We start from the raw sequence: 27,954 nt of genomic DNA, 5'->3' as shown, positions 1-27,954 counted from the left end.
GGTAAAATTTTATTTTAACCCCTGAACTTCATATAAAATTTTAATTATAGATTTTTTTTGTAAATCTAAAATAATTTAACATTCGTATAATTTTTATTATTCCATGACAGAAGAATGATATTTTTGAAAAAAAATAAAAATTTAAGGGTATTTTAGTCCAAAACACCGGTAATGTTACAATACCTAAGGGAACGGAGATAATGACATTCCCGGTAATATACCCCAAAAAATTCACTATTGATAATAAAACATTACCAGGAATGACATTCTTGACCAAACCAAACGGGGGAATGTGGATTCCATTCACAGGAGAATCCTACATTCCCCCATCCAAACGCCTACTTGAGGAAAAAAATAGAGAGATATAAAAGTGAAAACGAGAATGAGAAAAAGAAAATGAGGAAAAGGGATGAAAAATGATTTTTATATCCTCTTCAAGACGCCATCGTTTTGCTGCTTGTGAGTTGAGTCAACTTGTATCTGACCCGCGAGCATAACTCGAAACCATGAAGACTCGTGCCTTTTGCATTTATTTTGGGTTAGTTAAGTTCTGACCCTCGCTCTTTTGTATGTAATTTAATTAAGTCCTAATTCATATGTACTTTTTTTTTCTATTTTTTCTTTTTTAAAAAAATAGGTGTCACCTATTACATTAAAATACCTACCGATTTTTTTTTAAGGTTGCTAATAATGTAAACGGTATAAAAAATAAGTGTTATCTATTACATTAAAATATCTACCGGTTTTTTTTAAAGTTGTTAATAATGTAAACGGTAAAACAATATGTGTCACCTATTACATTAAACTACCTACCGTTTATTTGAAGGTTGCTAATAATGTAAACGGTAAAAAAAAATAGGCGCAACCTATTATATTAAACTGCCTACCGGTTTTTTTGAAGATTGTTAATAATGTAACGGTAAAAAAATAGGCGCTACCTATTATATTAAAATACCTATCGGTTTTTTTGAAGGATGTTAATAATGTAAACGGTAAAAAAATAGGCACTACCTATTACATTAAATTATCTACCGATTTTTTTAAGGTTGCTAATTAATAATATAAACATTAAAAAAAATAGGCGCTACCTATTACATTAAAATACATACCGGTTTCATTATAACATTAATAGTGCCTATAAAGTATCGATACTTTATAAAAATATATCGATACATAACAATATAACAGGTAAAAATATGACAAAACCGGTTTCATTATGATAAAATCGGTAAAGCGCTACCAGATATGTTGAAAGTATCGATTCCATTTAAATAAGTATCAACACTTTTGAAATTTAAAAGAAAAGCAGTAATAGTGCCTATAAAGTATCAATACTTTATAAAAATGTATCGATACATAATAATATAACAAGTAAAAATATGACAAAATCGGTTTCATTATAACAAATCCGATAAAACGCTACCGAATATGTTGAAAGTATCGATACTTTTAGAATTTAAAAGAAAATCAGTAATAGCGCCTATAAAGTATCGATACTTTATAAAAATGTATTAATACATAACAATATAAAATGACAATATTTCTATAAATATCCATATTTTTAGAGTAAGTATGTATACATAAGTTATGCAATTTATGTTTCAAAATTTTTTAATAGATCTTCATGCTTTCAACCTACAACATTAATTTAATAATTTCATTTACACAAAAATTATTTGATTGTTTAGATATTTTATAAAATATCATTTAAAATTTAAATTTAACAATTTTAACCAAAGATAATAATAAATATGCAATATATATGTTTATTTTTTTTAATTTAATAATAATATACACTGTAACATAAAAATAAATCATTAGACGTGTATAATTACTAAATTAATATATTAAAACACACTCAAAAGATAACCCTAAATTTATATTTTTCACAGTGAAATAAGTATGGACACTTATATATATGTATCGATACCTACCGGTGACCAAAGTTTACCGGTTACCAAATTTTATAATAGTTTTTTATGTTTTCTACCTACAATATTATGAGTCTGACAACATAATAGGTAACACTTTATCGAATTTATTAATTATCTTATTAAGTTTCTGGTCACGCCGTTTTTTAGTGGTATATTGGTTCGTTTTTTTTAAGACAACCCCAAACGATTGAGATGAAGTCAACCTAGTGTAACAAATATAAAAAAATTGGATAAACTACATCAATGACCATTAAAATTTGTATAAGTTTCTCTTTTCATCATTAAAATTTAAAAAGTTATATTGTGATTGTTGATATTATCGAATTGTTAAGAACAATCACTCAGTCGTTAATAAGTTGTATGGACAATAGATATTAATGGCTGAATAATCATTTTATGACAAATTGATAATATTAATGAGTCTAATGTAATTTTTAAACATCGGTGGTAAAAATAAAAATTTAATGCATTAGTTACCGTTGTAGTAGTTTATTAGAAAAAGGTTATACTATTTCAAATACCACTAAACTTCGGACGCTGACTCGTTTATACCACTAATGTTTTAATTTTTTCAATTTTAACACTAACGTTTACTTTTAAGTGCAATTATACCACTCTGTTGTTAAAGATTTAACAACATGATGACATGACAGTCACACGCCATGACGATGCTGACGTGGATGCTTAAAAAAGCCTAAAACGACATCATCTTGTTAATATAAATAATATGAATTTTCTATAAAAAAAACCTAAAAATCTTGAAAAAACTCAAAATTCTCGAAAATACCAAAAAAATAGAAACCTTAAATCACAATCTCTAAATTCATCAACCATCGTTGACAATAGCACATTGCTGCCACCACACAGAAGTCTTCTCTTCTCGTCATGCAAGACATTCGTTATTTGCCCGTCGATATATCGTCGTCCATGATTTGATTAGAACATTTCATATTCGGTGTTTTAATGATCAATTAACACATTACTCTTTGATTTCTGGTGACAGAAAGTGGGGTAATTGATAGCAAGGGTTTGGCGACAAAAGTTGTGGGCAGTGACCATTGATTCGACGACGACAATGGGTGAAATTAGGGATTTAATATTTACGGCTTTGGGTTTTTTTTTGAGGAATTTGAGAATTTTAAAAAATTTAGGTGTTTTTGAAAAAAATATTATTTTTATTATAAATCATATATAAAAATATTAACCAAAATTTGAGAATCTGAACTCTATGTTATGTATACTATATTTATAAGAATTTAGTTAAAATCTCAAGTTACTTGAGTGGTTAAACTTTAGCCTTTGTTTCTAAAGGTCTAAAGTCAAATTTTATTAAACTCAAAATTTAACTAAATCTTTCAAGTAAGACAACGTCGTTTTGGCTTTTTAGGCATCAAACGACATCGTTTTGGTGAGACATCTATGTCAACAATATCACGACGTAAAACTATCATATCATCGTGCCGTTAAATCATTAATAACTGAGCGGTATAATTACACTTAAAAGTAAAATTAATGTTAAAATTAATAAAATTAAAATGTTGGTAGTATAAACGAGTCAGTACCTAAAGTTTAGTGGTATTTAAAGAAGTTTACCCAAAAAAAAAATACCGGATGAACATGAGCAAATAGATGGCAATAAATGTTTGAAGGAATTGATTTGAACTCCTAAAGAAATGGTGGTGATTCGACTGGGGATTCCTCTTTCTGCTAGAAACGATGAATTCGGTGCAGTAGCACCTTCCACTGCAAAGTTCACACCCTTTTCGAACTCGTCCGGTTTTCGATTCGATCCGTAATATGATGGTAGAAAGGGAAATCCCAAAGAGTCAGCTGCAAAATCATGCCGAATTCAAACCATATGTACAAGAATAATACTTAAACAAAAGAGTTGGGACTTCTACCAAGGAAATCGCTAATTAACCGGCCGTCGCAGCGCCTCCCGGTTGGACGATGAAAAAAGGTGCGGCCGTTCGGAGGAAAAGCCGACGCAGGAAGCCGGCGAGACACCGAACGTGAAATCGCGACTAAGTTACCGGTGTCCGTCAAGGAATCACCGAAGCTGAAAATCGAGGCGAAACATGCATTCACCGGTGAATGAAGGCTGGTTAATATGGCAAAGAGGAAATCAACAATAATTAAATGTTTCAACATTTTACATGAAAAGAATTGCACCCTAAGCTTTGAAATGTGGATATGTATACTGCTACCTTTCCGTGCACCTAACGCTAACAATAAAATAATGAATAAAGTACAGTTATTTAACTATATTAAAATATAATACTTTTAACTACTAAATTTTCAAAAATTATAAAATGATCAACAAAATTTATCAAATTGTTATAAGATGGTCACTATAACATTATAATAAATTGTAAAAGTTTGATAAATTTAATGATCTATATGTAACATTTCAATAGAATTTCATAACAATTTTGCAATAATTTGATAAATTTAACGACTATTTTGTAACTGCTCAAAATACTAATGACTATTTTATAATTTTTAAAACCTAGTTACCAAAAAAGTTATTTACACATAAATTAATAACCTAAAGCATACTTTACCCTAAAATAATATAAAGGAAAGCATGCTACACATGCGATATATATAGGTTTGGATCCACTTACACAATGTAAAACTTTTTTTAATTTTACAAAGATTTAGGGTTGTTGGATGAGTGTAAGTAGAGTGTCGAGATTAACTCCTTATTTTTTCAGTGAATATTTTCTTATTCCATACTTTTAATATCATCATCTATTTTCACTTATCAAATGATTCTAAATCATTGTAGAACGAAGAAGTTTTACACTATTAAATCTCATATATATATATATATATATATATATAATCAGGTCTGTCCATTTACACATGTAGCCTGTAACACGTCATAGGCCCTAAAATTTGAGGACCTACTCATAAATGTCATTCGAGCCTATCCATGTATAACCTTCGCGTCCTAATTATATTTTTATTCGAATAAAAAACAAGTTTTCCATTTGATTATCAGGAAAGTGATATAAAAAATAGTAAACAAAGATTTTGATGGTATCTTTAATAATTTTTCATGATAAATTTTGATAAAAAACTTTATAAATCTTTTATAATTTAAAATTTAACGATTAATTCTGACTATAAAATATTTCAATAACCTCGATTTAAAAAGTAACACAAAATCAGCACTCCAAATCCCTTTATATTTGCATATCCATTAAATAAAATATACTTTGAGGGTTCACATCACACATTTCTTTGAATTTATTTTAATTAAAAAATAATTCAAATATATTTGTCAATCTCTAAGTACACTTTATTTATTGATATTAAAGAAAACGTATGCGTTGCTCATTGAGATTTGCGTTCATACGAACATATAAACAGATAAAACGCATCATTAATCATCTAGCTATTAGTACATTTCTGATTTGATCATCAAACTACAAAAACTCTTGATTTTGTCACTAACATTTTTTGGTTGATTTTGTTTTAATCATCCAGCCATTAGCGTATTATAATGAATACATTTTTAAAATGTCATTTAATAATATTGTAATGTGATATATGACACAGATTTTTAAAAAATTGTATTTAATTATCAATGTAATTAGTGGAATGAATTGATGAAATTTTGAAATATAAGAGTTTTAATTAAAATTTTAAAATATAAAATTTAAAAGAAAATTGAATTTCATGTAACAACAATATTTTCTTTTATTAATATAGAGTGATTATAAGGTAATATATGTTACAAAAACTTTTAATCGTTTAACAATAACATTTTGTCGACCCGTGTAAACATCATACTCGAACTTAAAGCCTTTAAAAATAAAAGTATTCCCTCTAAGCATGGTGTCACTGCACCTATAACAACCTTTAAAACTCGAAAAAGAAACCTTTTTACCTTAATCCGATCCTATTAAAAATAGTTTCCTCTGATGTCACCGCTTGATTATCGATTTTCTCGGTACGTATCCATATTCGACACATATTTAAACATGAATACTACATATCATCAATTCGACATGTTTTTTGCAGCTGAAGATTTGGGATTTCCGTTTCTACCACCGTATTACGGATCCAAAAATGGAAGATCGGAGCGGGTCGAAAAGGGTGTGAACTTTGCAGTGGAGGGTGCTACTGCACTCAATTCATCGTTTCTAGCAGAAAAAGGAATTCCCATTTTCTCCACCAATATTTCTTTAGGAGTTGAAGTGAATTCCTTCAAAGATTTATTGTCATCTCTTTGTTCATCTTCTTCAGGTTTGCCATATTTATATTTGTTTTAACTTATCTTTGGTTGGGGAGTAAATTGAAAAGGATACTTTTAAATGGGTCTATTTTATGAACTGAATTCCGTTTTGATTGGTTTCAATAAGTTCGAAGGCCAACCCAATTGTTGGAAGATAAAATTAGGAGGAAAAAAAGTATCAGATGAATGTGTTGACTATTTTAAGTAGATTTTTTAATATGTAAGATTATTTTATAATCGAGTAATTATTTTTAGATATTAAAGATTAAGAAGGACATTACTAATTAATTAATATTTGAAAGTCGTGCATAATTTGAATGTTACTGATAGTTTTGAGTAGATTTTTCATATGCAAGTTTATTTTATAATCGAGTGATTATCTTTAGATATTTGGATTAAGATTAGAGTTACAAGTTTGTGTTTAACACTTGGAAGTCGGCATAGAATTTAAATGCCATGTGTGATTTGAGTAGATTTTTTTTAATATGCAAGTTTAATTTAAAATTAAATAATTATTTTTAGATACTAGAGATTAAGATAAGAATTAAGGTTATAAGTTAATCGACTAATACTTGAAAGCCGTGCATAATTTGAGTAGATTTTTTAATATACAAATTTAATTTATAATTAAGTAAATACCATTAAATATTGAGGATTATGATTAGGATTATATGTTAGTCGATTAACAATTAAAATGTTCGCACATCAACATCGTCTTTCACGACAAGATCAATATCAAAATGTACGCATTTCACCATCGGTTTCATCTCTTAAGATTAGTTTTCCATGAAACTTATTCAAAATCAACGAAAATCCATCTAATTATTTGATATCTTCTAATGATCATTCGATGAGGCTAGTTTTGAGACATATTGTTTGTCTTCTCGAAATAATACTTCTCACTGTTCGGATTTTCGAACAAACACCCTAAATCTCTTAAATCTTCGAAAGCCCCCAAATCCCTAAAATGGTAGATTTTTTTGTTTAATTGTGTCAATTTTTAGTGGGTTTCATGGAAAATCAATCTTAATTATGAGAAGAAAGATGAGTGAAATGAGAGTATTTTGGTACTAATATTGTCATGAAAGACAACTGACGATGGATGATAATTGGTTGCCGGCAACGACCGAAAAACTACAGTACAAAAATTCTGTTTAAAAGTTATAGCATCAAAATTGATACACTCTTAAAGTTTAGTGCTTAAAACACACCATTTTAGGCATTCAATAATCGCATCAAAACATTATCGTTTTGTCCATTTTATCACATCGTTTGGATTTTAATAGTTCAGTGGAACAATTGAAGTCAAAACTAAAATTCAATGTTATAATTGAAGAAATGTAAAGTTTAATAATATAGACAATACACCACTTGAAGTTTAGTTGTATCTAGTGTAGTTTAACTAAATGATTAATAAATAAATTTCAAACCTTGAAATCAAAGCTGGAGTAGCTCAGTTGGTTAGAGCGTGTGGCTGTTAACCACAAGGTCGGAGGTTTAAGCCCTCCTTCTAGCGAGCCGTGTTCTATCTTATTTGTTCTTGATATTTTTATTCAAGGTAAGTAGCTAGTATTAAAGGAATACTTATCTTTGATTAGTGCTAGCTAAATTATTGATATAATATTAAAGAATTTGATTTGAAATTATTCTCAAAGCTAGTTATGTTCAACATTCAAAATCTCCCAAACTAGTTCATTAAATTCATCTCAACTTCTCTTTAATTGTCTTAAAAGGGACTCCCATAATCATACTCATGTAGGGCTCCTATCCCTATTATCCAATAGTATCGTATTGTCTTAAAGCGGTAAAATTTTATATTGGGGTTGAACTTTTAAAATTTTAGGGTCGAAAATATATTATCAATAGAAAATACAAAGAAAAAAAATTTAAAATATATAATGATTTGAAAATTTCAGCGGTTGCCCCCACCCGCCATCTCTTTGATCCATTCCTGGTTGGATCTTTAGTTGAACTCTCTTCTAATACGAGGAGCAAGAACTAAACCTGGACATATAAAGTTGAATATGTTGATTGGAAAAACAAAAACATTCAACTTGATAGTGTATCCTTCCAAATGCTTGAGAATCTAACAAAGCTAAGTTTACGAATTCATCAAGTTACCTCAGTGATGAATAGAGTATTATTCTCTCTAAAGGTTATGCGTTCGAGTAACTGTGTCTACAGGGTGTGTGCACGCGGCCAATTGGTTAAGAAAGTTATTATCTTGTAATCATCCTAAACTATTAAAAAAAACAAAGCCGAGTTTACGCCCTTTAACAATCTTTTTTTCCCCTAATGAAAACATATAGTATTTTACCATATCTTTCGAACATATCCTTGAGTCATCTCCAATGGATTTTTGGTGACAAATTATTGACAAAGATAATACAATATGACTTGTTAATCGTCTTCTGATTAACTTTTCTAATTTTTTTCATTTTTTAATAAGAAAGAATTATCTTCACAAAACATTCAATTTAATTTCACTATTTACATGTCTAGGTGTTCAGTGAGAGAATCTAATAGTTTTGCAATTGAACGCCAAAATAGTAACTTTAAAAAACACACATACTCATAAAATAATTACTTTCTGCACTTTTTTATCCATTATTTCAAGATTAATCAGTGCGTTGATGATTACCTGATCATAATTTTTGTTGATAATTAATAAACTTGTCAATCCTTCATTAATTTTTGGATACAAGGTCTGGATTATTCAGATTCTTGTTTAACTTTTTAACTTTATATCGGATGATATTGAATGTTTAAACAAATTTGATACCACATCCTCTTGTATTTGCAACGACAATGATATTAATCGAGCTAAACTGAATGGATAGTATTAACTTATTAAGAAAAGATAAATTCCCCATTGAAGGACCATTCCATGAACTTAGAGGTCCACAAGAGCCAGCAATGAGCTGTTTCTTCAAAGCAAAGGCGATGCCCACAGTGAGTTCGAAGGGTGTTAAGTGGAAGATAGTCAATGTAACGATGCTAAGAAGAAAGTTCGTTGGCATCTTCCATCGGCATTTCAAGCTGGATTTATTCGTTTCCAAGGGAAGAAATCAAGAAAATCAGCTTCCATGAAATTACATTTCAATACAGATCTTCTCCAATTTCAGTAAGCTATTTCAGTGCGATAAAACAAGGCTGGAATTGCTCAGTTGGCTAGAGCGTGTGGCTGTTAACCACAAGGTCGGAGGTTCAAGCCCTCCTTCTAGCGTCTAAAAGATTTTAGGTTCTACATCATAGCTAAAGAACTCTCTTTAACTATGATCCTTTTCAAAATTTCATGAAATTATATATTAATTTAAATCGCATAACCTTCACCAATCATGTCTTTTTGTCTTTAATAAAATAATAAGTAAAGTCTTTAATATCTCATTATATAGTTTTTTTTGTTCGGTAATCTTACACAATGCATAGACATTGATCATTACCATTGCCCTTGAATAGGACTTTTATGTTATAATTTCTCTTCCTATTAATTTATTCCCACCATTCTCATACGATATATAAACATAGGTGATCACAATTTCAAAATTTTACCATCACTCACCTTGCTTTAATAACAACCAACAATGCTTAAACTATGTTCATTCATATTATAAACTTAATTTTACCTCAGCTGATAATTAATCTTATGGTTATAATATTTCTGTAACATTCCTATTTTTTTAAACTAAATTTTTCTGTGTCTGATGATCAAAAACAATATTTATCTTAAACTCCTGAGAAATACATTTAAGTCGATTAAGTTCATTTGATTGATTGTTGGTTTGATTTGGAATCAAATTGAAGACAAAAAGCATTAAATTGATGTTCAAAGACTAATTCGAAAGAAAGAAAAACATGAAAACTTTGCATGACAATTATTCCATTGGGGAAAATAATGGTTTTTGGTAGGATTATAATGCTAGGTGCCATTGTGTAGTATACTTAGAAATTTGATGATAATATTAATATTATTAGTTTATTAAGAAACTATCCATCAGTGGAAAAATCCAAGAACACTATTTTGGGACAAAAACCTTCACCCAACTAATTGAAGAAAAGAAAAGAGAGAGAATTTGTTCATCTTCTTCAAGTATTCAAAGGGTATTAAAGAACCCTTTAGGTTATTCAGAGAGAAAGTTGAAGTATATCTCAAATTATTAAGTGAAATTCAAAATTAAGATTAAATCATTAGAACTCAAACCTTAAGTTATCTTTTGATATATATCATTAAAACTTATTTTTTTTTAAATTTATCGAGTGATTTTAGTGGTAAAATTGAGTGTTGTTCTTTTTAGAAAATTCGGATTCGAATAATTAGTTTTATATAATGTATGTACATAATCAATAATTAATAAATATTTTAAACAATATTTTATAATCACCTCAAACTATTTAAAAAATAATAATAATTTTACCGTTCACACCATTAATGTTCAATAAGAATATCATGGTTTATGAATATGGAAATTAATAACAAGCTCATTCACGTATTTTCCACTTCTGTTAACTGATAATTACACCTTTCTCCTGCATCTGTTTTTCTTATCTTGTAAAAGTTTTGATAGAAATAGTCTTTCTTCGGTTCATTCAACAACCATTTTTGTGAGGCCATGTGATTTGGACATACCAACAGACATAAACTATGGTCTTCATTCAATGGGCGGTATAATTAATCTTATTTTAAACAGTGTTAAATCATGCATGTGATTTTAGGTATGCAATCATCATTGAGCAATGAACACTTAACCACCCATAATATTTTTAAAATACATTTTTGAGATGATTTCTTTAATTAAACTTTTATAGAAATGATAGAACTTTAACCACTAGATTAACCTGAATTAAATACATGCTTTCAATTAATTAATTACAAAATAGACTTAGCTTGCATCCTACTCATACTAAGATATCAAAAACAGAACTATTTTAATTATAGGTCATTATTAACAGGGGCAGATGTGTAAAGTCCCTTAGTAGTAATTGCATATTTATTTATTTTAAATAAATTATATGCTTACGGAATAAGATGAACTAATAAAGTCCATAACCTAAAGGTTTTACCAGCATAATAAAAGCTTAAAAGATTCTGAATGTGATTATATGTTGCATTGGATGCCATTATTATATATTTTCCTTACACATGTCAGTCCAATGACATAAATTATTTATATAAATGGATTATCAATATGAATTATAATAATATTAAATTAAGTCATTATTTTTTCTAAAAATGATATTAATGTAAATTTATTAAACCACCTTATTATTTAAAGGAAGTATTGTTGTTTTTTACGATTTTGAATTATTTATTAATGTTGCACTTTGGTTTGGTTGCAATGGATTTTCTGGGTTGGTCCGATGATTGGAGCAGCACTGTACCATGTAGTTGTGATCAGAGCCATTCCTTTCAAATCAAAAAGATTCGATCAACAGTATGATTGTGATCTTAAGCGGGTATATGGGTCATATTCTATTCTCTTTACCGGTATATTTATGAATCATATTTAACAGTAACAAAAATAATTTACTGAGCAGGTCTAATAAGAGTAAGCGTTCGATCGAGTTGAATCAAAAAGATTTTGAGTTATTACATTTGACAAGTTATGTTTTATAACTTGAACTTGATTTAAAAAAAATTCGAGTCGAGTTTATAATCTTTGAGTCGAGTCGAGTTCATGTTTTTGTTTAAATCTAATTGTAAATATTTATAATATTATTATACTATTTGATTCAAATTGAAACGTTTTCTTATAACCATATATAATACATATATATTTCTTTATATTTTTTCATATGTGATATACATATATCATATAAAATCCAAGAATTAACTTAAACTTAAAAATTAATATAATAATTACTAAAAATTTTGAGTTATTCGAGTTATAAATATAACTCAATTTATATTTAAATTTTTTATTTAAATCGAATAAATCAAAAGAATTAATTTTTTAAATTAAATCAAATTTTACTCGCATCTAATTATCATTAACGTTGGAGCGGGTTCCGTGAGAGGAGAGTCCATTTTTTCAGCTGGGTTAAAAACCTTGACAATCGTGTTTAGCATTGAGCACGTGGGACGGTGAAGCAGTACCAGGGATGACAAAGGCCGGGTTGGGACAGTTTATTTTCGAGTAAACTACATCTTCAGTCATCAATCTATTATTATGTTCCTGTTTTCTTATTAAGTTAGTTTTATTTATAAAATCATCACCAACATTATTTATTTCTTAATTTTGTCTTTGTTAAATATTTAACAACTACTCTGATGTGTTCTTTTTTTTTAAATTTCTAATGTCCTTTTTTTCTAATCAAGAATGGTGTATTATTTTTATTAATTTTATTTCAATCAATTAAATGATAACACATGTCAACACCTAATTAATTCTAATAAAAAAATATTAAAATTTCATTAAAATTAATACTCATATAAAAATTTATTTAAAATTTGTTCAAATTGAGTTTAGTTTATGAAATCTGAATCGAATTGAATCAGATATATTTAATAGAGTTTCTGTTTAAATGTAATTATTAATTTATAATATTATGATATCAATTTGCTTCAACTTAAACGATTCTTTTTAACCATATATGAGATATATATATATATATATATATATATATATATATATATATATATATATATATATTTCTTTATATTCATTTTTCACATGTGTAAGTAAGATTTGTAATGATATTTAATAAATCAAATATCATATAAAATTATATAATATATTTACAATGTTATTTTATTAAAGATAAAATTTCGAGGACAAAGTATTGATGAGAGTACAAGGGAGTGAAGAAATTGATGAGAAGAAAGAATTTGTAAAGAGTTTCAATTGAAGAACCAAATTGAATAACATACAAAGTTGAGGGATTAAATTACAAAAAGAAAAATTGAAGTTACTTAGGTATTCTACAGTGGTAAAACAACATGTGATCCAATTATGGTCAAAATGTAAATTGAAGAAATGAAGAAAGCATACAAAGTTGAAGGACTAAATTGAAAAAGAAAAAAAATTTCGAAATGATAAATTAATTAACTTAATGGTTTAGGGGGACACGTGATTCAAATTTGGTAAAAAAACTTAATATGAAGAAAATATTGAAGAAACAAAAAAAAATCAATTATCAGAATGCAAAACAATCAAATTAATTAACTAAAGACTAAAACAAAAATAGTTTAATTTTTTAGTTTTTAATTTATTTGAACTTTGTAAATTTAAACTCGTATCACACATAAAATTTATATAAAAATTAAAATTAATTTGAATAAATCAAAATTATTTTTTTTATTTTTTTTAGTGGAACCAAAGTTACATGTTAATGGAATTCTATTCCAAACTATATTAAATGATTGATGTCTCCAACCTAAAGGTTTTGCCAGCATATATATACTATGATAAAAGCTTAAAGATTTTGAATTTGATTATATATGTCAACATTAGATGCAATTATTCTTTGTTATCCTTAATCATGTCATGCCCAATTACATTAATTATTTTAACTAATGAGGTTAGGTTATAGGTAATTCAATGTAATAGCCTTCCAATTATTCCATCATTATATTTATTTTATTTTCAAAAAAAATTATTCAATTTTTTTTAATTTTTCTGACTGCCGGAGGTCTTCCACGGAAGCTGCTCTCAACCTTGCGTTGGGAGCAGCCTACTACCTTACCTCTCCCTCACCTCATTACATATGGGAATAGGGTCAACTAATTTTTTTTTTCAATTGTACCTAATATTTATATTTATAGTTGTCAAGATCAGTATAATATAAAAATGTTGAGTTCTGGTTTCGAATTGTTTTATTGATAAATTAAATCTTTAATCTTGACTTTTATCAAAGTTAAGATTGATATTTTTTACTATTTCAACCGACACCTACGGATTCAAAGTTTTTTTTTTATTATTTTCTTCAATAAGAAATAAAAAAAAGTAAGTGTTGAGAATTAAATAATAGATTTTATTACCAACAATCAATTGATATAGTGAGATGAAACACTAATTTTTTTAAATAAAGTCAATGATTGAAATCGTGACGTTTACAAATAAAACAAATTGTGTTGAGAAGATCGACTCCGAGTCTTTGTAAAACCTGATTTGAATTAGTTAATTAATAAATACGATATCAAATGATTAATTAAACAATAATAGATTTTAATATTAAATTTTACAAGTATTAACTTTTTATTATAAAACTATGATATATTAATAAATGCAAGCATTGAACAATGAACATAATATTACATCGTTTGATAGCGATAATCTTAAAATTTTAAATTATATTTTATGATGTTAATTTCATTAATATATTATTTTAGAGTTTTTGGATAAGCTTATGGAATAATAATTTCCTGTTTCATTATGTTTGTTTCAATTTGATTTTTTTTAAATTAAAGAAATGTTATAAAAAATATAAGGACTAAAATAATTAAACTGATAAAGTTAAGGGGCCTAAAAGATTATTCTACCTGAAAACTATATTTTTTTGGACTTGAAAGGAAAAAGAAACCCTATATTGCCGTCCTTTACCCCTCGATTTTCATTTAATGTTTCACCGCCCCACGAGCTAAACATGGTCATTGAGTTTTCAATAAGGCCACGAAACTTGATCCTCCATTCATAAGATAATCGAATTTATTGGCAAGCCTAAAATTTTATGATGAGGAATTTATAAAAAAAATTAAAAAAAAGTAAATTTATAAAATTTTAGAAAGAAATAAATACGTTATTAATAAAAAAATTAAAATATTAGAGAATTAGACAATTTTAAAAAATGAAGGCGATTGTCCCTATCTATTCTCTCTCGACCCAGTCCATCTTTGTTTATGGGTACGTTTCTATGATTTACACTTTAATTTTTTAGTATGGTTGAATTCATAAAAATTAAGTTAAATGAAATTGAGTATATATTTTTTTAAATTTTTGCTAAATTTAAATATAATTATTATCACACTAGTTAATTTTAATTTAAATAATTCTTTCCAATCATAATATATATATATATATATTCTTTTTTATTATAAATAAAATTTGTGTTCAAATTTAATTAAAAATAAATCTAGAAAAATAATAAAGATAATAAAATTTTAAAATTGATGATATTGAAAAAAAATATGACTAATCATTAACTTTCCCATCAGTCTGGCACAGGGGCGGTGGTTGATGATCGTCAGCTCACAAATTTGTGGCCAAAATTATGCCAACTAAGGTGTCTCCACTGCCACCCCACCATTGTCGTTCAAAAATGATAAACATTCCATTGTCATTTTCCCAGTAAACCCATTGGTCGGCCATAATTCATTATATTTAATATCCCAAAACAACTAAATTCAATCATTTATATTCATCATCCTTGAAATATAAAAACACCCCTCTAACTCACAGAAAGCACAGAGTTATCTCTATTTGTCTCAAAGATCTCATTGTTTTTAAAAGAAATGGAGGGGAAAGAAGAGGATGTTAGATTGGGAGCCAACAAGTTCTCCGAGAGGCAGCCTATTGGGACGGCGGCTCAGTCGCTAGACGATAAGGACTACACCGAGCCACCACCAGCACCGTTGTTTGAGCCCAGTGAGTTGACCTCCTGGTCTTTTTATCGAGCTGGGATAGCCGAGTTCGTTGCTACTTTCCTATTCTTGTATATCTCGGTGTTGACTGTTATGGGCGTTGTTAAGGAACCGACCAAGTGCTCAACTGTTGGGATCCAAGGGATTGCTTGGGCCTTCGGTGGTATGATCTTTGCTCTTGTTTACTGCACCGCTGGTATTTCCGGTGGTCATATCAATCCGGCGGTGACATTCGGGCTGTTCCTGGGGAGGAAATTGTCGTTGACAAGGGCGATTTTCTACATGGTGATGCAGTGCTTGGGAGCCATATGTGGTGCTGGCGTGGTTAAAGGTTTCATGGGGAAGACAAGGTACGGTACTTTGGGCGGCGGAGCTAACTCGGTGGCTCATGGATACACCAAGGGTGATGGCCTTGGTGCTGAAATTGTTGGCACCTTTGTTCTTGTTTACACTGTCTTCTCGGCCACTGATGCCAAACGCAGTGCTAGAGACTCTCACGTCCCCGTAAGTTCATATTTCATGTTATGAATGGTTGAACTATGAAAAAAAAACTATGGATTGATCAGTTTAAACTTATGTTTGCTAGATCCTGGCACCGTTGCCAATTGGGTTCGCAGTGTTCTTGGTACACTTAGCAACCATCCCAATCACCGGAACCGGCATCAACCCGGCTCGTAGTCTCGGTGCAGCCATCATCTTCAACAAGGACAAGGGCTGGGATGACCATGTAAGTCAATTCTTTCACCGTTCTCACCAAAAATCTCCTAATGCTTGATTCTTGTTTTTCTTTAGAGTATTTTAATCACTAATGTTACATTTTGGGGGGAAAATTCTTTCTATCAATAAAAATCGTTAGTTAACGTTAATAATTTAAAATATGATTTTTATTTATATCCTATAATGAAATATAGAGTATCAAAATATTCTAAAGAATCAAAATAAATATTCAATCAAATATTAGTAACATTTTTACTCTAAAAAAATATTGAGAGCTGAAATGTTTCAAAAAAATAATAATAAGGATCGAAATTGTACAGTTAAACGTTAAGACCTTTTACATTGCTATGAAACATTGAAGGTCATAATACTTATAAAAATTAAAATGATCATTTTAATAAATATGGGGATTAATTTTGGCATTATGCCATTTTATTCTTATCTTGTCTGGTCTGGTTGCAGTGGATATTCTGGGTTGGTCCAATGATTGGAGCAGCACTAGCAGCACTCTACCACGTGGTTGTGATCAGAGCCATTCCTTTCAAATCAAAGTGATCAAGACCAAGGGTCATGATCTTTGAAGTTTGTTAATTTTCCTATTTTCCTTTTGTTTGTATGCCCAATGTAAGGATGTTATTGTAATATATTAATTCAATGGGGGAGCTGATGGCAAATTGGACCCATCTCAAAGCTGGCATTGTAATTTGTACGGTTATGATTTGTGAGATGTGATTTTCGTAATAACATCGACCAAAACCTACTTCTTTGGCTGTTCTAAATTATGAAAACTTGAGTTGGCTTGGTGCGTCTGTTTTCTATATTATATTTGCTGCACTGAGGTATGATACTTGTATTATAAATGTTGATGATTAAAGTAAGGAAAGCCCACTACATGCATAGATTTGTACTCGCTTGTTTCTTGGATAACATAATTAATCATTTTAATTTACAAATAGATTAATCATCGAATTAAATATTCAAATACTTTATTATAATGTGACATAATCTGATTGTATTATAAGATATTTTTAATATTCTACTCATTGTGATTTTGGGCTTCTTCATGCCCATATTTTCCTCAGATTTATCAATGAGTTACAGACTTTTTTTTTCCGTCACAACTTGTGGAATGAACATGATGGAGCTGCAGGCTATTATCTATCACCTTATAATCTTGAATATCCAACCTAGCTTTGCTCTTTCATGTCTAATCATGTTTTCGCATTGCATAAATCACTATAATAAACACGTAGGTATGTTGGATGGTTTAAGTTATAGATGCTGCTAAAAGAGTAGGAAATATGCATTGCTATTTTCAGTTATTAGTATCATTTGAACACACTTCATAATCATAGTTCACATTGTTAATACTTGGGTGACTTATAATACTATTTTTCCAATATTTCACATTGTTCCACTTTTATGTCAGTCAACAGGAAAGTAATGAAGTTGTGAGATTAAAGTTTAAAAAAATGCAGAAAATATTTCAAGGGTCCACACGCACATGGTTGACCCCTTCCCATTTAATAGAAAGGATATCAAAGTCTTCTTCCATGAAGAAGAACCGGAATGTATCATATCCAAATTTCAACATATATTTTTCTGTGTTTGCCTCAGCCACACAATCCATACTCTTTCATGGCGTCTTCTTCCTCCTCACCTCCACAAACAGACACATGGCTGAACTTCATCACTCGTCTACTCAAAGTTTTCATAGACACCGTTATCAAAGTCTTCATAGACACCGTTATCAAAGTCTTCTTCCATGAAGAAGAACCGGAAGAAGGGGAGCAACTTCCTCAAGCAATTTCTTCCACTTCCTCTTCCTCTTCTAGTCAAGTGAAGCATCAAGTTTTATTGAGTTTCAGAGGCGAGGATACACGCCTTCACAACTTTTCTACGCAAAGAATTGAAAGCCACGGGAATGGATGTCTTCTTCGATGAAGATACACTGGAAAAAGGGGAACTACTTTCACCCGCACTTTCTCAAGGAATTGCAGCCTCGAATCTCTCCATCATCGTTTTATCTTCAGACTATGCTTCTTCCAAATCATGCTTGGCTGAACTCTCCGACATCATGCACCGCAAGGACACTCAAGGACATATTGTTCTTCCCATCTTCTACCATGTTGATCATTCTCATGCGCGGAATCTTGGAGGGAGTTTCAAAAAAATCTTTTGATGACCATGAATCAAAAAGGCTACACCAAGTACAACGATGGAAATCTGCCTTTGCTGAAGTCGGTAAATTAAAAGGGTGGCATATAGGAGGAGGCAAATCCGACAGGTAACTTTCTTTTCTTTTTTCATCTTCTTATATTTGACTTATCTTTCTTTTGATTGCCATTTTCTCTTTATTTGCTAGATCTGAGCCTGATTACATTAAAGATGTCATTGGTTATGTTATAAAAAGGTTGAGTAGCCAATCTAGAAGTGTTTCTGAAGAATTGTTTGGAATAGATGATCAGAAAAAGTTAGTTTTGAGTCTGATTGAGCAAAAATACAATCGGATAATAGGATAGGCAAAACTACCCTTGCTAATGCTGTTTATAAGGAAGCCTCTAAAGAGTATGAAGATCGTTACTTTCTCCAAAATATTAGGGAGAAAATAGAGAAACAAGGGAGTGAATCTTTACGAGATGAACTTATTTCTAAATCATTAAACGAAAGAAAAATTCGTGTAGACACCCCTTCAATTACGAGATGAACTTATTTCCAAATCATTAAACGAAAGAAAAATTCGTGTAGACACCCCTTCAATAGGATACCCTTACAACGAGAGACTGAACAATAAACGAGTAATTCTTTGATGATGTTATTGACTAGGACCAGATAGATTTTATGGGTGTTAGACATTTTGGTGATGGAAGTAAAATCATTCTAATATCTGGAGATAGACAAGTTCTTAAGAATGGAGGAGCTGGCAATAATATACATGAGGTAAAAAAGTTAGACGAGGATTCTAAGCAAAAATTTCACACATCTTGAAGAGTAGCTTTGATGGACTAGATGAGCTAGAGAAGAATATATTCCTTGATATTGCATGCTTTTTTAAAGGGGATTCTAAGGAAGGTGCAGAAGAAATTCTAAGTTACTTGTATAAGGGTGCAATGAGTGGAATAAGCTAACTTGTTTGACTAGTGCTACTTGATATTGATTCTTATGGGGGGATATCTATGTATGATATGCTTGAAGAGATGAGTAAAGATATTGTTCAAGAATCAAAATATCCTGAAAAACGTAGCAGGTTATAGAATTCTAAAGACGTGTATCAAGTGTTCAAATATAATAAAGTAAGCGTTGCTTATAGTTTTTTGCCCTTTCGTATGGTTTAATAAGATGTGGTTCATATGGTTCAATAGTACGATATAAATCTATGCAATGAATATTGTATCAAACACTATCGTTTTTAGTAATTATTTTAAAAATAAAATATTTATTTTTTATCTTATTCATTCTTTATATATATATATATAAACACTTTTGAAGTTATTCTATATGTTGTTTGCACAGGAAATTGACGTTTTTTATAGCAACAATTTAAGGAAAATCCCTAATCTATTAGGAGCCATCAACCTCAAAAGCCTTGCATGTACATACTATGAAAGTTTGGTTGAACTTCCTTGTCTCAATCATTTGACATCTCTTAAGAAGTTAGAATTTGACGGATGTTGTAATCTCAAAAAGTTTACTGAGTTCCCAAATATATTATCTTGCTTATATTTACCAGACACTAAAATAGAAGAAGTGCCTGATTCAATTGAGCATCTGGTCAGAGTTGAAGAATTAGATTTGAGAAATTGTCCGATTATCAAATTCCCAAAAATCCCAAGAAGCGTATATTCATTAGGCTTATCTGGAACTCAAATTGAAAAAATGTCCTTGTCTTCATACTCTTTAAGTAATCTTCGAGATTTGTTAATGATTAATTGCATGAGCCTCAAATTACTCTCAGAGCTTCCACCATATCTGAAGGAGTTGAATTGCACATCATTAGAAAAACTATCCTTCGCCGATCAAAATCCCCATTCTTTTGATGGGGAAAGAGAGTTCTTTATGATATTCTCTAATTGCTTCAGCTTAAATCAAGATTCAATTGATAACATTGAGGCAAATGCCATGCTTAATATTCAATCTCTAGCAGAGAAATGGACATCAAGATATGATCAAGAGTTCTCGTCCGTTCCCTTACCAAAATTGATTTGTTGTTTCCCGAGAAGACAAATTTCAGCAAAAAAGTTTGAGCATCAGAGCATGGATTCTTGGTTAAATTTGGAGATGGTTCCAAGTGAGAGTAGTGTGAAAAGATTCTTGGTTTTTGCTATCTGCCTTGTGGTCGATCTCACTGACTGTCATGGCGTCGGAAATCTTGAATTTATCTGTGAATACCAATTAGCAGCTGCTAGTGGTAGTGATGGTGACGGGGGATTTGAAAAATTCAAAAGTGAGTTATATTTTTGGAAGTCGGTGGAAGAAGCAGGAGTGCATGGGTTGTAAGGATATGGCTAGAGAAGACAAGAATTATGAGGGGGCATCGTTTGAATTCTACATGGTGCCATTCAATAAGGATATAGAAGAAAATGTCAAGGTGAAGAAATGTGGAGTTCATGTATTTTACGTGGAAGCAGAGAGTTGCACCTTTACTAATGTTATGAGATGTGATAAATCCAACCACAATTTTGATTCTGAAGAAGATAGAACAGAAACCAGTTCTAGCTATATTGGTGGTGAAGAAGGGTCTAAACGATTGAAACACTTTCATTTCTTGGAAGATGCAACTTATCGTTAATGTCATCCAAATCCATTGGTAAGCTGGTTGTTTGATACTTTCATATTATTTTTTGTATCGATACTTGTTAATAGTAAACAACCTTGAACTTGTTTAAATACTTTCATCCAATGACGTTGAAGCTCAATCGATGAATGTTGTAAGTTATGTAAATACTAATTTAGAATGATTTTGTAAGTTATATAAATATTAATTTAGAATGATTACGACCATGAACGGATTTGATATTGCCTAGTTGGATTTGTTTTTTGAGTTTGATTAGAATAGCTTTGTAGATCAGGTAAAATTTTAGGTTTATTTAAAAAAAAAATTGAGAAAAAAAAAAAGAGTTAAAATGAACTTATGCGTTGACTTTGATTCAGTCTAAGAAAGAAACTCTCAACAATGATGAATATTTTAAACGTATCTTCTCCAAAGGTTTGAGAACAGAAGAGGCTTTTGTATGTATCTGTTCTCTTTTGCCTCAACCAATACTCTTTCATGGCTTCTTCTTCCTCTTCTCGTCAACTGAAGTATCAAGTTTTCCTGAGCTTCAGAGGTCGAGACACCCGCCTCAACTTCACCAGTCATCTTCTCGAAGCTTTGAAAGGCAAGGGACTTGATGTCTTCTACGATGAAGAAACACTGGAACGAGGGGATCGTATTTCACCAGCGCTTTCTCAAGCAATCGCAACCTCAAATCTCTCGATAATCGTTTTGTCTAAAGACTATGCTTCTTCAAATTCATGCCTGGCGGAGCTCTCCGACATCATGGACCGCAATCGCACTCAAGAACATATTGTTGTTCCTATCTTTTATAAGGTTGATCCCTCCGATGTGCGGCATCTTGGTGGGAACTTCAAAACATCCTTTGATCTCCATGAATCAGAAGGGCTAGAACAAATGCAGCAATGGAAAGCTGCCTTCACTGAAGTCGGCAAAATAATAGGCTGGCATATAAAAGGAGACGAATCCGACCGGTAACTATATTTTTCTCATCTTCTTATATTTAACTTAAACTTTGTTTCAACTTTCATTTTTCTATTATTTTCTTTTAGATCTGAAGCTGAGTACATCAAGGTTATAATTGGTGATGTTATAAAAAAGTTAACGAATGGAAAGTCTAGAAGTGAAGAATTAGTTGGAATAGATGATCAGAAAAATATGATTTTGAATCTGATTGAGCAAAGAGACTGTCGGGTAATAGGACTATGGGGAGCAGGTGGCATAGGCAAAACCACTCTTGCTGATGTTATATATAAGGAAGTCTCTACCAAGTTTGAAGGCTGTTGCTTTCTTCAAAATGTTAGAGAGAAAATAGAAAATCAAGGCAGGGAATATTTACGAAATGAACTTTTTTCCAAATTATTAGAACAAAAAGATGTTCGTATAGACACCCTTTCCATAGGAACCCCTTACCAAGAGAGGCTGAACAATAGAAAGGTATTTGTTGTCCTTGATGATGTTAGTGACCCAGACCACATAGATTTCATGGGTGTTAGACATTTTGGTGATGGAAGTAAAATCATTCTAACATCTAGGGACAGACAAGTACTTAAGAATGGAGGAGCTGACAAAATACACGAGGTCGACAAATTAAATAAGAACGACTCTCTGCAACTTTTTTCTACAATTGCATTTAAGCAGTCAAATCCCGCTGCTGATTTTCGAGATCTATCGAACAAGTTTGTGGAATACGCCCAAGGCAATCCACTTGCTCTTAAAGTTTTGGGTTCTAAACTGTACACAAAGTCTCAAAGAGAGTGGGAAGACGAGGTGACTAAACTAAAGGGATATGCTGAACCAAAATTTTCACAGATTTTGAAGAGTAGCTTTGATGGGCTAGATGAGCTAGAAAAGAATATATTCCTTGATATTGCAATCTTCTTTAAAGGGGAACCCAAGAAAGATGTAGAAGAAATTCTTAATTGTTGTTATAAGGTTGCAGTGAGTGGAATAAACAACTTGGTAGATAAATGCCTACTTAACACCTTGCATTCTTATTATATTACAATGCATGATATGCTGGAAGAGATGGGAAAGGACATTGTTCGTCGAGAATCTAAAGATCCTGGACAACGTAGTAGGTTATGGATTTCTAAAGATGTGTATCAAGTACTCAAATATAATAAAGTAAGTGTTAATTGTATTTATATTTTTTACTCTGTTATAATTTTTTTTTCTTCTGTTTAAGAATTATTTAATAAAGTGCCCATAAATTTCTAATTGGTAATATTTGATAAATTGTTTCTGTGTTAGGGGACTGATCTCATTGAAGGAATAAAGTTAGACGTGACTCAAATTGATAACCTACAGTTATATTCTACCATTTTTGAGAAGATGCATAATCTTAAATATATTATCTTTGGTGTTCCTCAACATATGAGAGACTGTTGGAATGAGAAACTACTTGTAGATGGAGTTGATAATGTATCTCTTCCAGACGAGCTAAGGTATCTTTGTTGGGAGTTTTGCCCTTTCAAGTCTTTACCGTTAAGATTTAATCCAAAGTATCTTGTGGTGTTGAAATTACAACGTGGCAACATGGAGCAACTTTGGAATGAAGATGATCATCTGGTATATGCTTTCGTACTTTCTTCATCCACGAGTATTTTTCTTTAAAAAAAGATTATAATTGATGTATGAACCTTATAATAGATGATATTATGAAGTAATATAGTTATTTTATATTTTTATTACGCAGGATCTTGTTAATTTAAGGGAACTTGACCTTCTATATTGCAAGAAATTGAGGAAGATCCCTAGTCTAGTAAGAGCCATCAACCTTAAAAAGCTTGACCTTCAAGGGTGCGAAAGTTTGATTGAACTTCCTTGCCTAAATCATTTGTCATCTCTTAATTGGCAGTGGTTTAAGCTTGAGGAATGTTATAGTCTTAGCAAGTTTCCAGAGCTCCCAAATAATTTTGTTTATTTAAAATTAGAAAAAACTGGAATTGAAGAAGTGCCTGATTCAATTGAGCATCTTGTGGAACTTGCAACATTGTTTTTGAAGAACTCAAGGGTCAAATATGTATCAAGCAATATCTCAAAGTTGAAATTCCTCCATTGGCTGGATCTTAGTCATTGTCCAGTCACCGAATTCCCAGAAATCCCAAGAAGCTTAACAGAATTAGACTTATCTGGGACTCAAATTACAGAGGTGACCTTGTCTTTCTATTCTTTACGTAATCTTCGGTACTTGCATATGAGCAGCTCGAGTATTCAAAAGCTACAATGCAATGTCTCCCTCTCTGGTTCTATAGCAGTTGATGTGTCCTCGCCAATATTAAGATGTAAAAGCCTTGGATCTTTGGCAGTGGATCATTGTGAGATTCTTAAATTACTCTCCGAGCTTCCACCATATCTATGGTTATTGGATGCACATGGCTGCTCATTATTAGAAAATGTATCCTTCATGGATCAAAATTTATATCAATACCATTCTTCAAGTGATGATGATGACGACGATGATGGTGGTGGTTATGGTGTGTTTTTCATGTTATTCTCTAATTGTTTCAGTTTGAATCAGGATTCAGTTGATAACATTGAGTCAAATGCCATGCTTAATATTGGATCCCTAGCAGAGAAATGGGCATTCAGTTATGATTTGGACTTCCCGCCAGAATGCGTACCGAGCTTGATTTGTTGTTTCCCTGGAAACAAAATATCGTCAAATAAGTTCGAATATCAGAGCTTGAATTCTTCGATAAATTTGGAGATAGCCCCTAATAGTAGTAGGAACAGATTTTTGGGCTTTGCTGTCTGCTTGGTGGCCGATCTCACTCCCTGCCATGACTTCTTTACTCTTAAATACTTTTGTGAATACGAACTGACTGCAGCTGGTGGTTGTGGTTATGAAAATTTCGAAACTGGGTTATATTACTTGAGAGAATCTCAGCCGGATCGGAAGTGCACGGGTGATCACGTGTTGATTCTATCTAGTATCGAAATGTTTATGGAAAACAAGGATTTTGAAGAGGCATCATTTGAATTCTACATCATAAGCTACAAGTTCAGTGCGGATGAAGAAACTGAAACCAATTATATAAAAGTGAAGAAATGTGGTGTTCATGTATTTTACGTGGACGCAGAGAGTGATACCTATAGTGAAGATGCTAATACTGAGGAAGACGTTGTTGAATCCACTGAAAGTTTCGACTCTGATGAGATGAGCAATGATGAATCCAACAGGAATTTGGAGTCCCAAGAAGATGCAAATGTTGAGGAAGTCCATGCTGGTGATTCTACAGAAACGAGACACGGGGACAAAAGAAGATTTATCGATGATGGTGATGAAGGAGATGCAGAGCCTAAGAGATTGAAATAGTTTTATTTCTTTAGATCTTTGGGTCTGCTTTTGAGAATATACAACTACTGAATAATGTCATCCATATGGATAGCTGAGTGGGTTTCATTTCGTTTTTCTTATTACCATACTGCTGTTTCTGCCATAGTTAGTAGTGAATTTTCAACTTGTAAATAGATTGGCTATGAAAGAAAATGAAGTGCTATACCATTTTCCCGATATTAAGATCATAATGTGGAATTTTGAGTTGCACTATGAAGGGATTGTAGATGGAAAAACAGAGAGTGAAGAGGGAATGGCAGATCTTAGGAACATCAAGTAAGCTTTTAATTTGTTCGAGTGAATGATTGCTTTATATTGTGTGCTGGAACTGGGATTTTGTGGCAGTTGTACTACTGCATGCAACTTGTCAACAAATTTACTTTCTTCATCTCTTTCAACACAAATCTTGTTCGACTCATTATGATTTTGAGTTTTGCACTTCATACCTTCGGCTAGTATTGTTCAATTCTCTGGATATTAGGAGTGGCGATCAACCATCCCTTTAAAAGTTACGACATCTTCAACTCAAAAAAACATTGATTTGAAAGGTGTTTTGACTTGCGGTGTGGGAGTCGGATCGGTTGGCGGTCCGTTAAAGGAAATCAAGACTGAGTTCGATTCTCAAAGAGACATAAATCGAGTTGGGCTCTTCTTAAATTCAAAGTTGTCATAGTGCTAACGGTGATAGACGTGATTAGTCCAACAAGGACCGAATTTCGGTGGTAGACTTAAATTACTAAGTTAGATTTATCAGACACTAGAATAGAAGAAGTGTCTAATTCAATTGAGCATTTGGACAGACTTAAAACATTGTATTTGACAAATTGCCCAATCGTCAAATTCCCAAAAACCCCAAGAAGCCTATGTCTCTTAAGCTTATATGGAACTCAAATTGAACAAGTGTCCTTCTCTTCAGATCTTTCAAGTAATCTTCAACATTTGTCAATGATTAGTTGCAGAAGCCTCAAATTACTCCCAAAGCTTCCACCAAATTTAAAGATGTTGAATGCACATGGCTGCACATCATTAGAAATAGTATCCTTCACCGATCAAAATCTTCCTTCTTTTGATGGTGAAGGAGACTATAATATGATATTCTCTAATTGCTTCAGCCTGAATCAAGATTCAATTGACAACATTGAAGCAAATGCCATGCTCAATATTCATCCGTAGCAGAGAAATGGGCATGAAGATATGATCAGGAATTCTCGTCCGATCCTGTGCCAAAATTGATTTGTTGTTTCCCGGAAAACAAAATTTCAGCAAATACGATTGAGTATCAGAGCATGAATTGTTCGTTAAGTTTGAAATTAGCCTTAGGTGGGAGTAGTTGGAGCAGATTCTTTGTTTTTGCTATTTGTCTTGTGGTCGATCCCGTTGAGTTCTATGATACCACATATCTTGATTTTTTTCTGCGAATACCAACTGGAAGCCGCCAGTGGTAGTGGTGGCTCAGAAAAGTTTGAAAGTGAGTTCTCTTTCTGGTCAGGTGAGTGAAAAGTGGTAGGGTGATCATGTGTTGATTCTATGTGGTAAGGATATGGTTAGAGAAGACAAGAATTATGAGATGGCATCGTTTGAATTCTACAGCAAATATTTCAATCGCTGTTGGGTGCTGAAGAAATGTGGAGTTCATGTATTTTACGTGGATGCAGAGAGTTGCACCATTACTAATGTGATGAGATGTGATAAATCCAACCACAATTTTGATTCTCAAGAAGATGCTAATACTGAGAAAGCTCATGACCACTCTGCTACAGAAACGAGCTTTAGCAATACTAGTGGTGAAGAAGGGGACAGATACAGTTGATCTAAAAGACTGAAATAATTTAGTTTCTTTGAAGAAGCAACTTCTCGATAATGTCATCCAAATTCATAGGTAAGCTGGTTTTTTACTTTCATTTCATTTTTAGTACTTCTTGTCCTGCCATTGTTATAATAAATTTTCAACTTGATTTGAATTAATATTACAATAAGGCTAGGAAACAACTTCCATTGCTAACTCTAAATTTTCTCATTAATACGCTGATGACAGGCAATCGCTTTCTTCTAATATAAACGAGTCCAGAATTTTGTCGATATTTTCCTCAATGAGGCCCAGTTGTTTTTTGGATAATTGTGGAAGGTGCAGGCATGATGACTTTTTGGTTGGATAATTGTAGGGAGTATATGCCAGCACAAGGAGATCAAAGCGGCACATGGTATCAAGATCGCTTCACAGGTGATTGGAACTTAGAAATACATTTGCTTCTCTATTACATCTGATAACTGCACAAATAAATTACTTGTTAATCTCCTGTTATATCATTATTCAGGGCCTTGAGCATGTTGTTGCTGGCACTAGTGGCATCCATGTCGTTGGTC

General features: G+C 31.4%; 4 protein-coding genes and 2 non-coding genes across 7 annotated transcripts; 5 read left to right on the top strand and 1 right to left on the bottom strand.

Moving 5' to 3' along the window:
- Positions 1–3,486: 3,486 nt before the first annotated feature.
- Positions 3,487–4,085, bottom strand: LOC120138626 (GDSL esterase/lipase At1g28600-like). Its single transcript, XM_039154058.1, has 2 exons — positions 3,836–4,085; positions 3,487–3,764 (listed from the first exon to the last, which is right to left on the bottom strand). The coding sequence occupies exons 1-2, from the start codon at positions 4,083–4,085 to the stop codon at positions 3,514–3,516; spliced, it is 501 nt and encodes a 166-aa protein (XP_039009989.1). The 3' UTR covers positions 3,487–3,513.
- A 3,537-nt stretch (positions 4,086–7,622) lies between these two features.
- Positions 7,623–7,696, top strand: TRNAN-GUU. The gene has a single exon. It is a non-coding gene; the product is annotated as a tRNA-Asn (tRNA).
- Positions 7,697–9,332: 1,636 nt separating this feature from the next.
- On the top strand, positions 9,333–9,406 carry TRNAN-GUU. The gene has a single exon. It is a non-coding gene; the product is annotated as a tRNA-Asn (tRNA).
- A 6,162-nt stretch (positions 9,407–15,568) lies between these two features.
- Positions 15,569–17,215, top strand: LOC120138658 (probable aquaporin PIP-type 7a). Its single transcript, XM_039154081.1, has 3 exons — positions 15,569–16,261; positions 16,344–16,484; positions 16,937–17,215. Exons 1-3 carry the CDS (start codon positions 15,629–15,631, stop codon positions 17,027–17,029), a joined length of 867 nt encoding a protein of 288 aa, XP_039010012.1. The 5' UTR covers positions 15,569–15,628; the 3' UTR covers positions 17,030–17,215.
- Positions 17,216–18,629: 1,414 nt separating this feature from the next.
- Positions 18,630–25,663, top strand: LOC120138657 (disease resistance-like protein DSC1). 2 transcript variants are annotated; one of them, XM_039154079.1, is made up of 4 exons: positions 18,646–18,761; positions 22,915–23,375; positions 23,502–23,819; positions 23,947–25,663. In XM_039154079.1, exons 2-4 carry the CDS (start codon positions 23,256–23,258, stop codon positions 25,567–25,569), a joined length of 2,061 nt encoding a protein of 686 aa, XP_039010010.1. In that variant the 5' UTR covers positions 18,646–18,761; positions 22,915–23,255; the 3' UTR covers positions 25,570–25,663. The 2 variants fall into 2 exon arrangements, with proteins under 2 accessions (XP_039010011.1, XP_039010010.1); XM_039154080.1 differs by lacking the exon at positions 22,915–23,375 and having other exon boundaries at positions 18,630–18,761; positions 23,947–25,655.
- On the top strand, positions 21,682–23,157 carry LOC120138628 (disease resistance protein RPV1-like). Its single transcript, XM_039154059.1, has 3 exons — positions 21,682–22,222; positions 22,301–23,018; positions 23,137–23,157. The coding sequence occupies exons 1-3, from the start codon at positions 21,744–21,746 to the stop codon at positions 23,155–23,157; spliced, it is 1,218 nt and encodes a 405-aa protein (XP_039009990.1). The 5' UTR covers positions 21,682–21,743.
- Positions 25,664–27,954: the final 2,291 nt, after the last annotated feature.

This window comes from Hibiscus syriacus, unplaced genomic scaffold (assembly GCF_006381635.1).
Source record: "Hibiscus syriacus cultivar Baekdansim isolate YM2019G1 unplaced genomic scaffold, ASM638163v2 tig00110704_pilon, whole genome shotgun sequence".
Taxonomy (NCBI): domain Eukaryota; kingdom Viridiplantae; phylum Streptophyta; class Magnoliopsida; order Malvales; family Malvaceae; genus Hibiscus; species Hibiscus syriacus.
This window is presented reverse-complemented; position numbering and strand designations above follow the sequence as displayed.

Excerpts from the sequence above, each read along its gene's own strand:
- LOC120138626 (XM_039154058.1), bottom strand. The coding sequence starts at position 4,085 with ATGTTGAAACATTTAATTATTGTTGATTTCCTCTTTGCCATATTAACC. Across the intron at positions 3,765-3,835 it reads GTTAATTAGCGATTTCCTTG|CTGACTCTTTGGGATTTCCC; the intron begins GTAGAAGTCCCA and ends ATGATTTTGCAG.
- LOC120138658 (XM_039154081.1), top strand. The coding sequence starts at position 15,629 with ATGGAGGGGAAAGAAGAGGATGTTAGATTGGGAGCCAACAAGTTCTCC. Across the intron at positions 16,262-16,343 it reads CTAGAGACTCTCACGTCCCC|ATCCTGGCACCGTTGCCAAT; the intron begins GTAAGTTCATAT and ends TATGTTTGCTAG. Across the intron at positions 16,485-16,936 it reads ACAAGGGCTGGGATGACCAT|TGGATATTCTGGGTTGGTCC; the intron begins GTAAGTCAATTC and ends GTCTGGTTGCAG.
- LOC120138628 (XM_039154059.1), top strand. The coding sequence starts at position 21,744 with ATGGCTTCTTCTTCCTCTTCTCGTCAACTGAAGTATCAAGTTTTCCTG. Across the intron at positions 22,223-22,300 it reads AAAGGAGACGAATCCGACCG|ATCTGAAGCTGAGTACATCA; the intron begins GTAACTATATTT and ends ATTTTCTTTTAG. Across the intron at positions 23,019-23,136 it reads AAAGAGAGTGGGAAGACGAG|GGGAACCCAAGAAAGATGTA; the intron begins GTGACTAAACTA and ends TCTTCTTTAAAG.
- LOC120138657 (XM_039154079.1), top strand. The coding sequence starts at position 23,256 with ATGCATGATATGCTGGAAGAGATGGGAAAGGACATTGTTCGTCGAGAA. Across the intron at positions 23,376-23,501 it reads AAGTACTCAAATATAATAAA|GGGACTGATCTCATTGAAGG; the intron begins GTAAGTGTTAAT and ends TTTCTGTGTTAG. Across the intron at positions 23,820-23,946 it reads GGAATGAAGATGATCATCTG|GATCTTGTTAATTTAAGGGA; the intron begins GTATATGCTTTC and ends TTTATTACGCAG.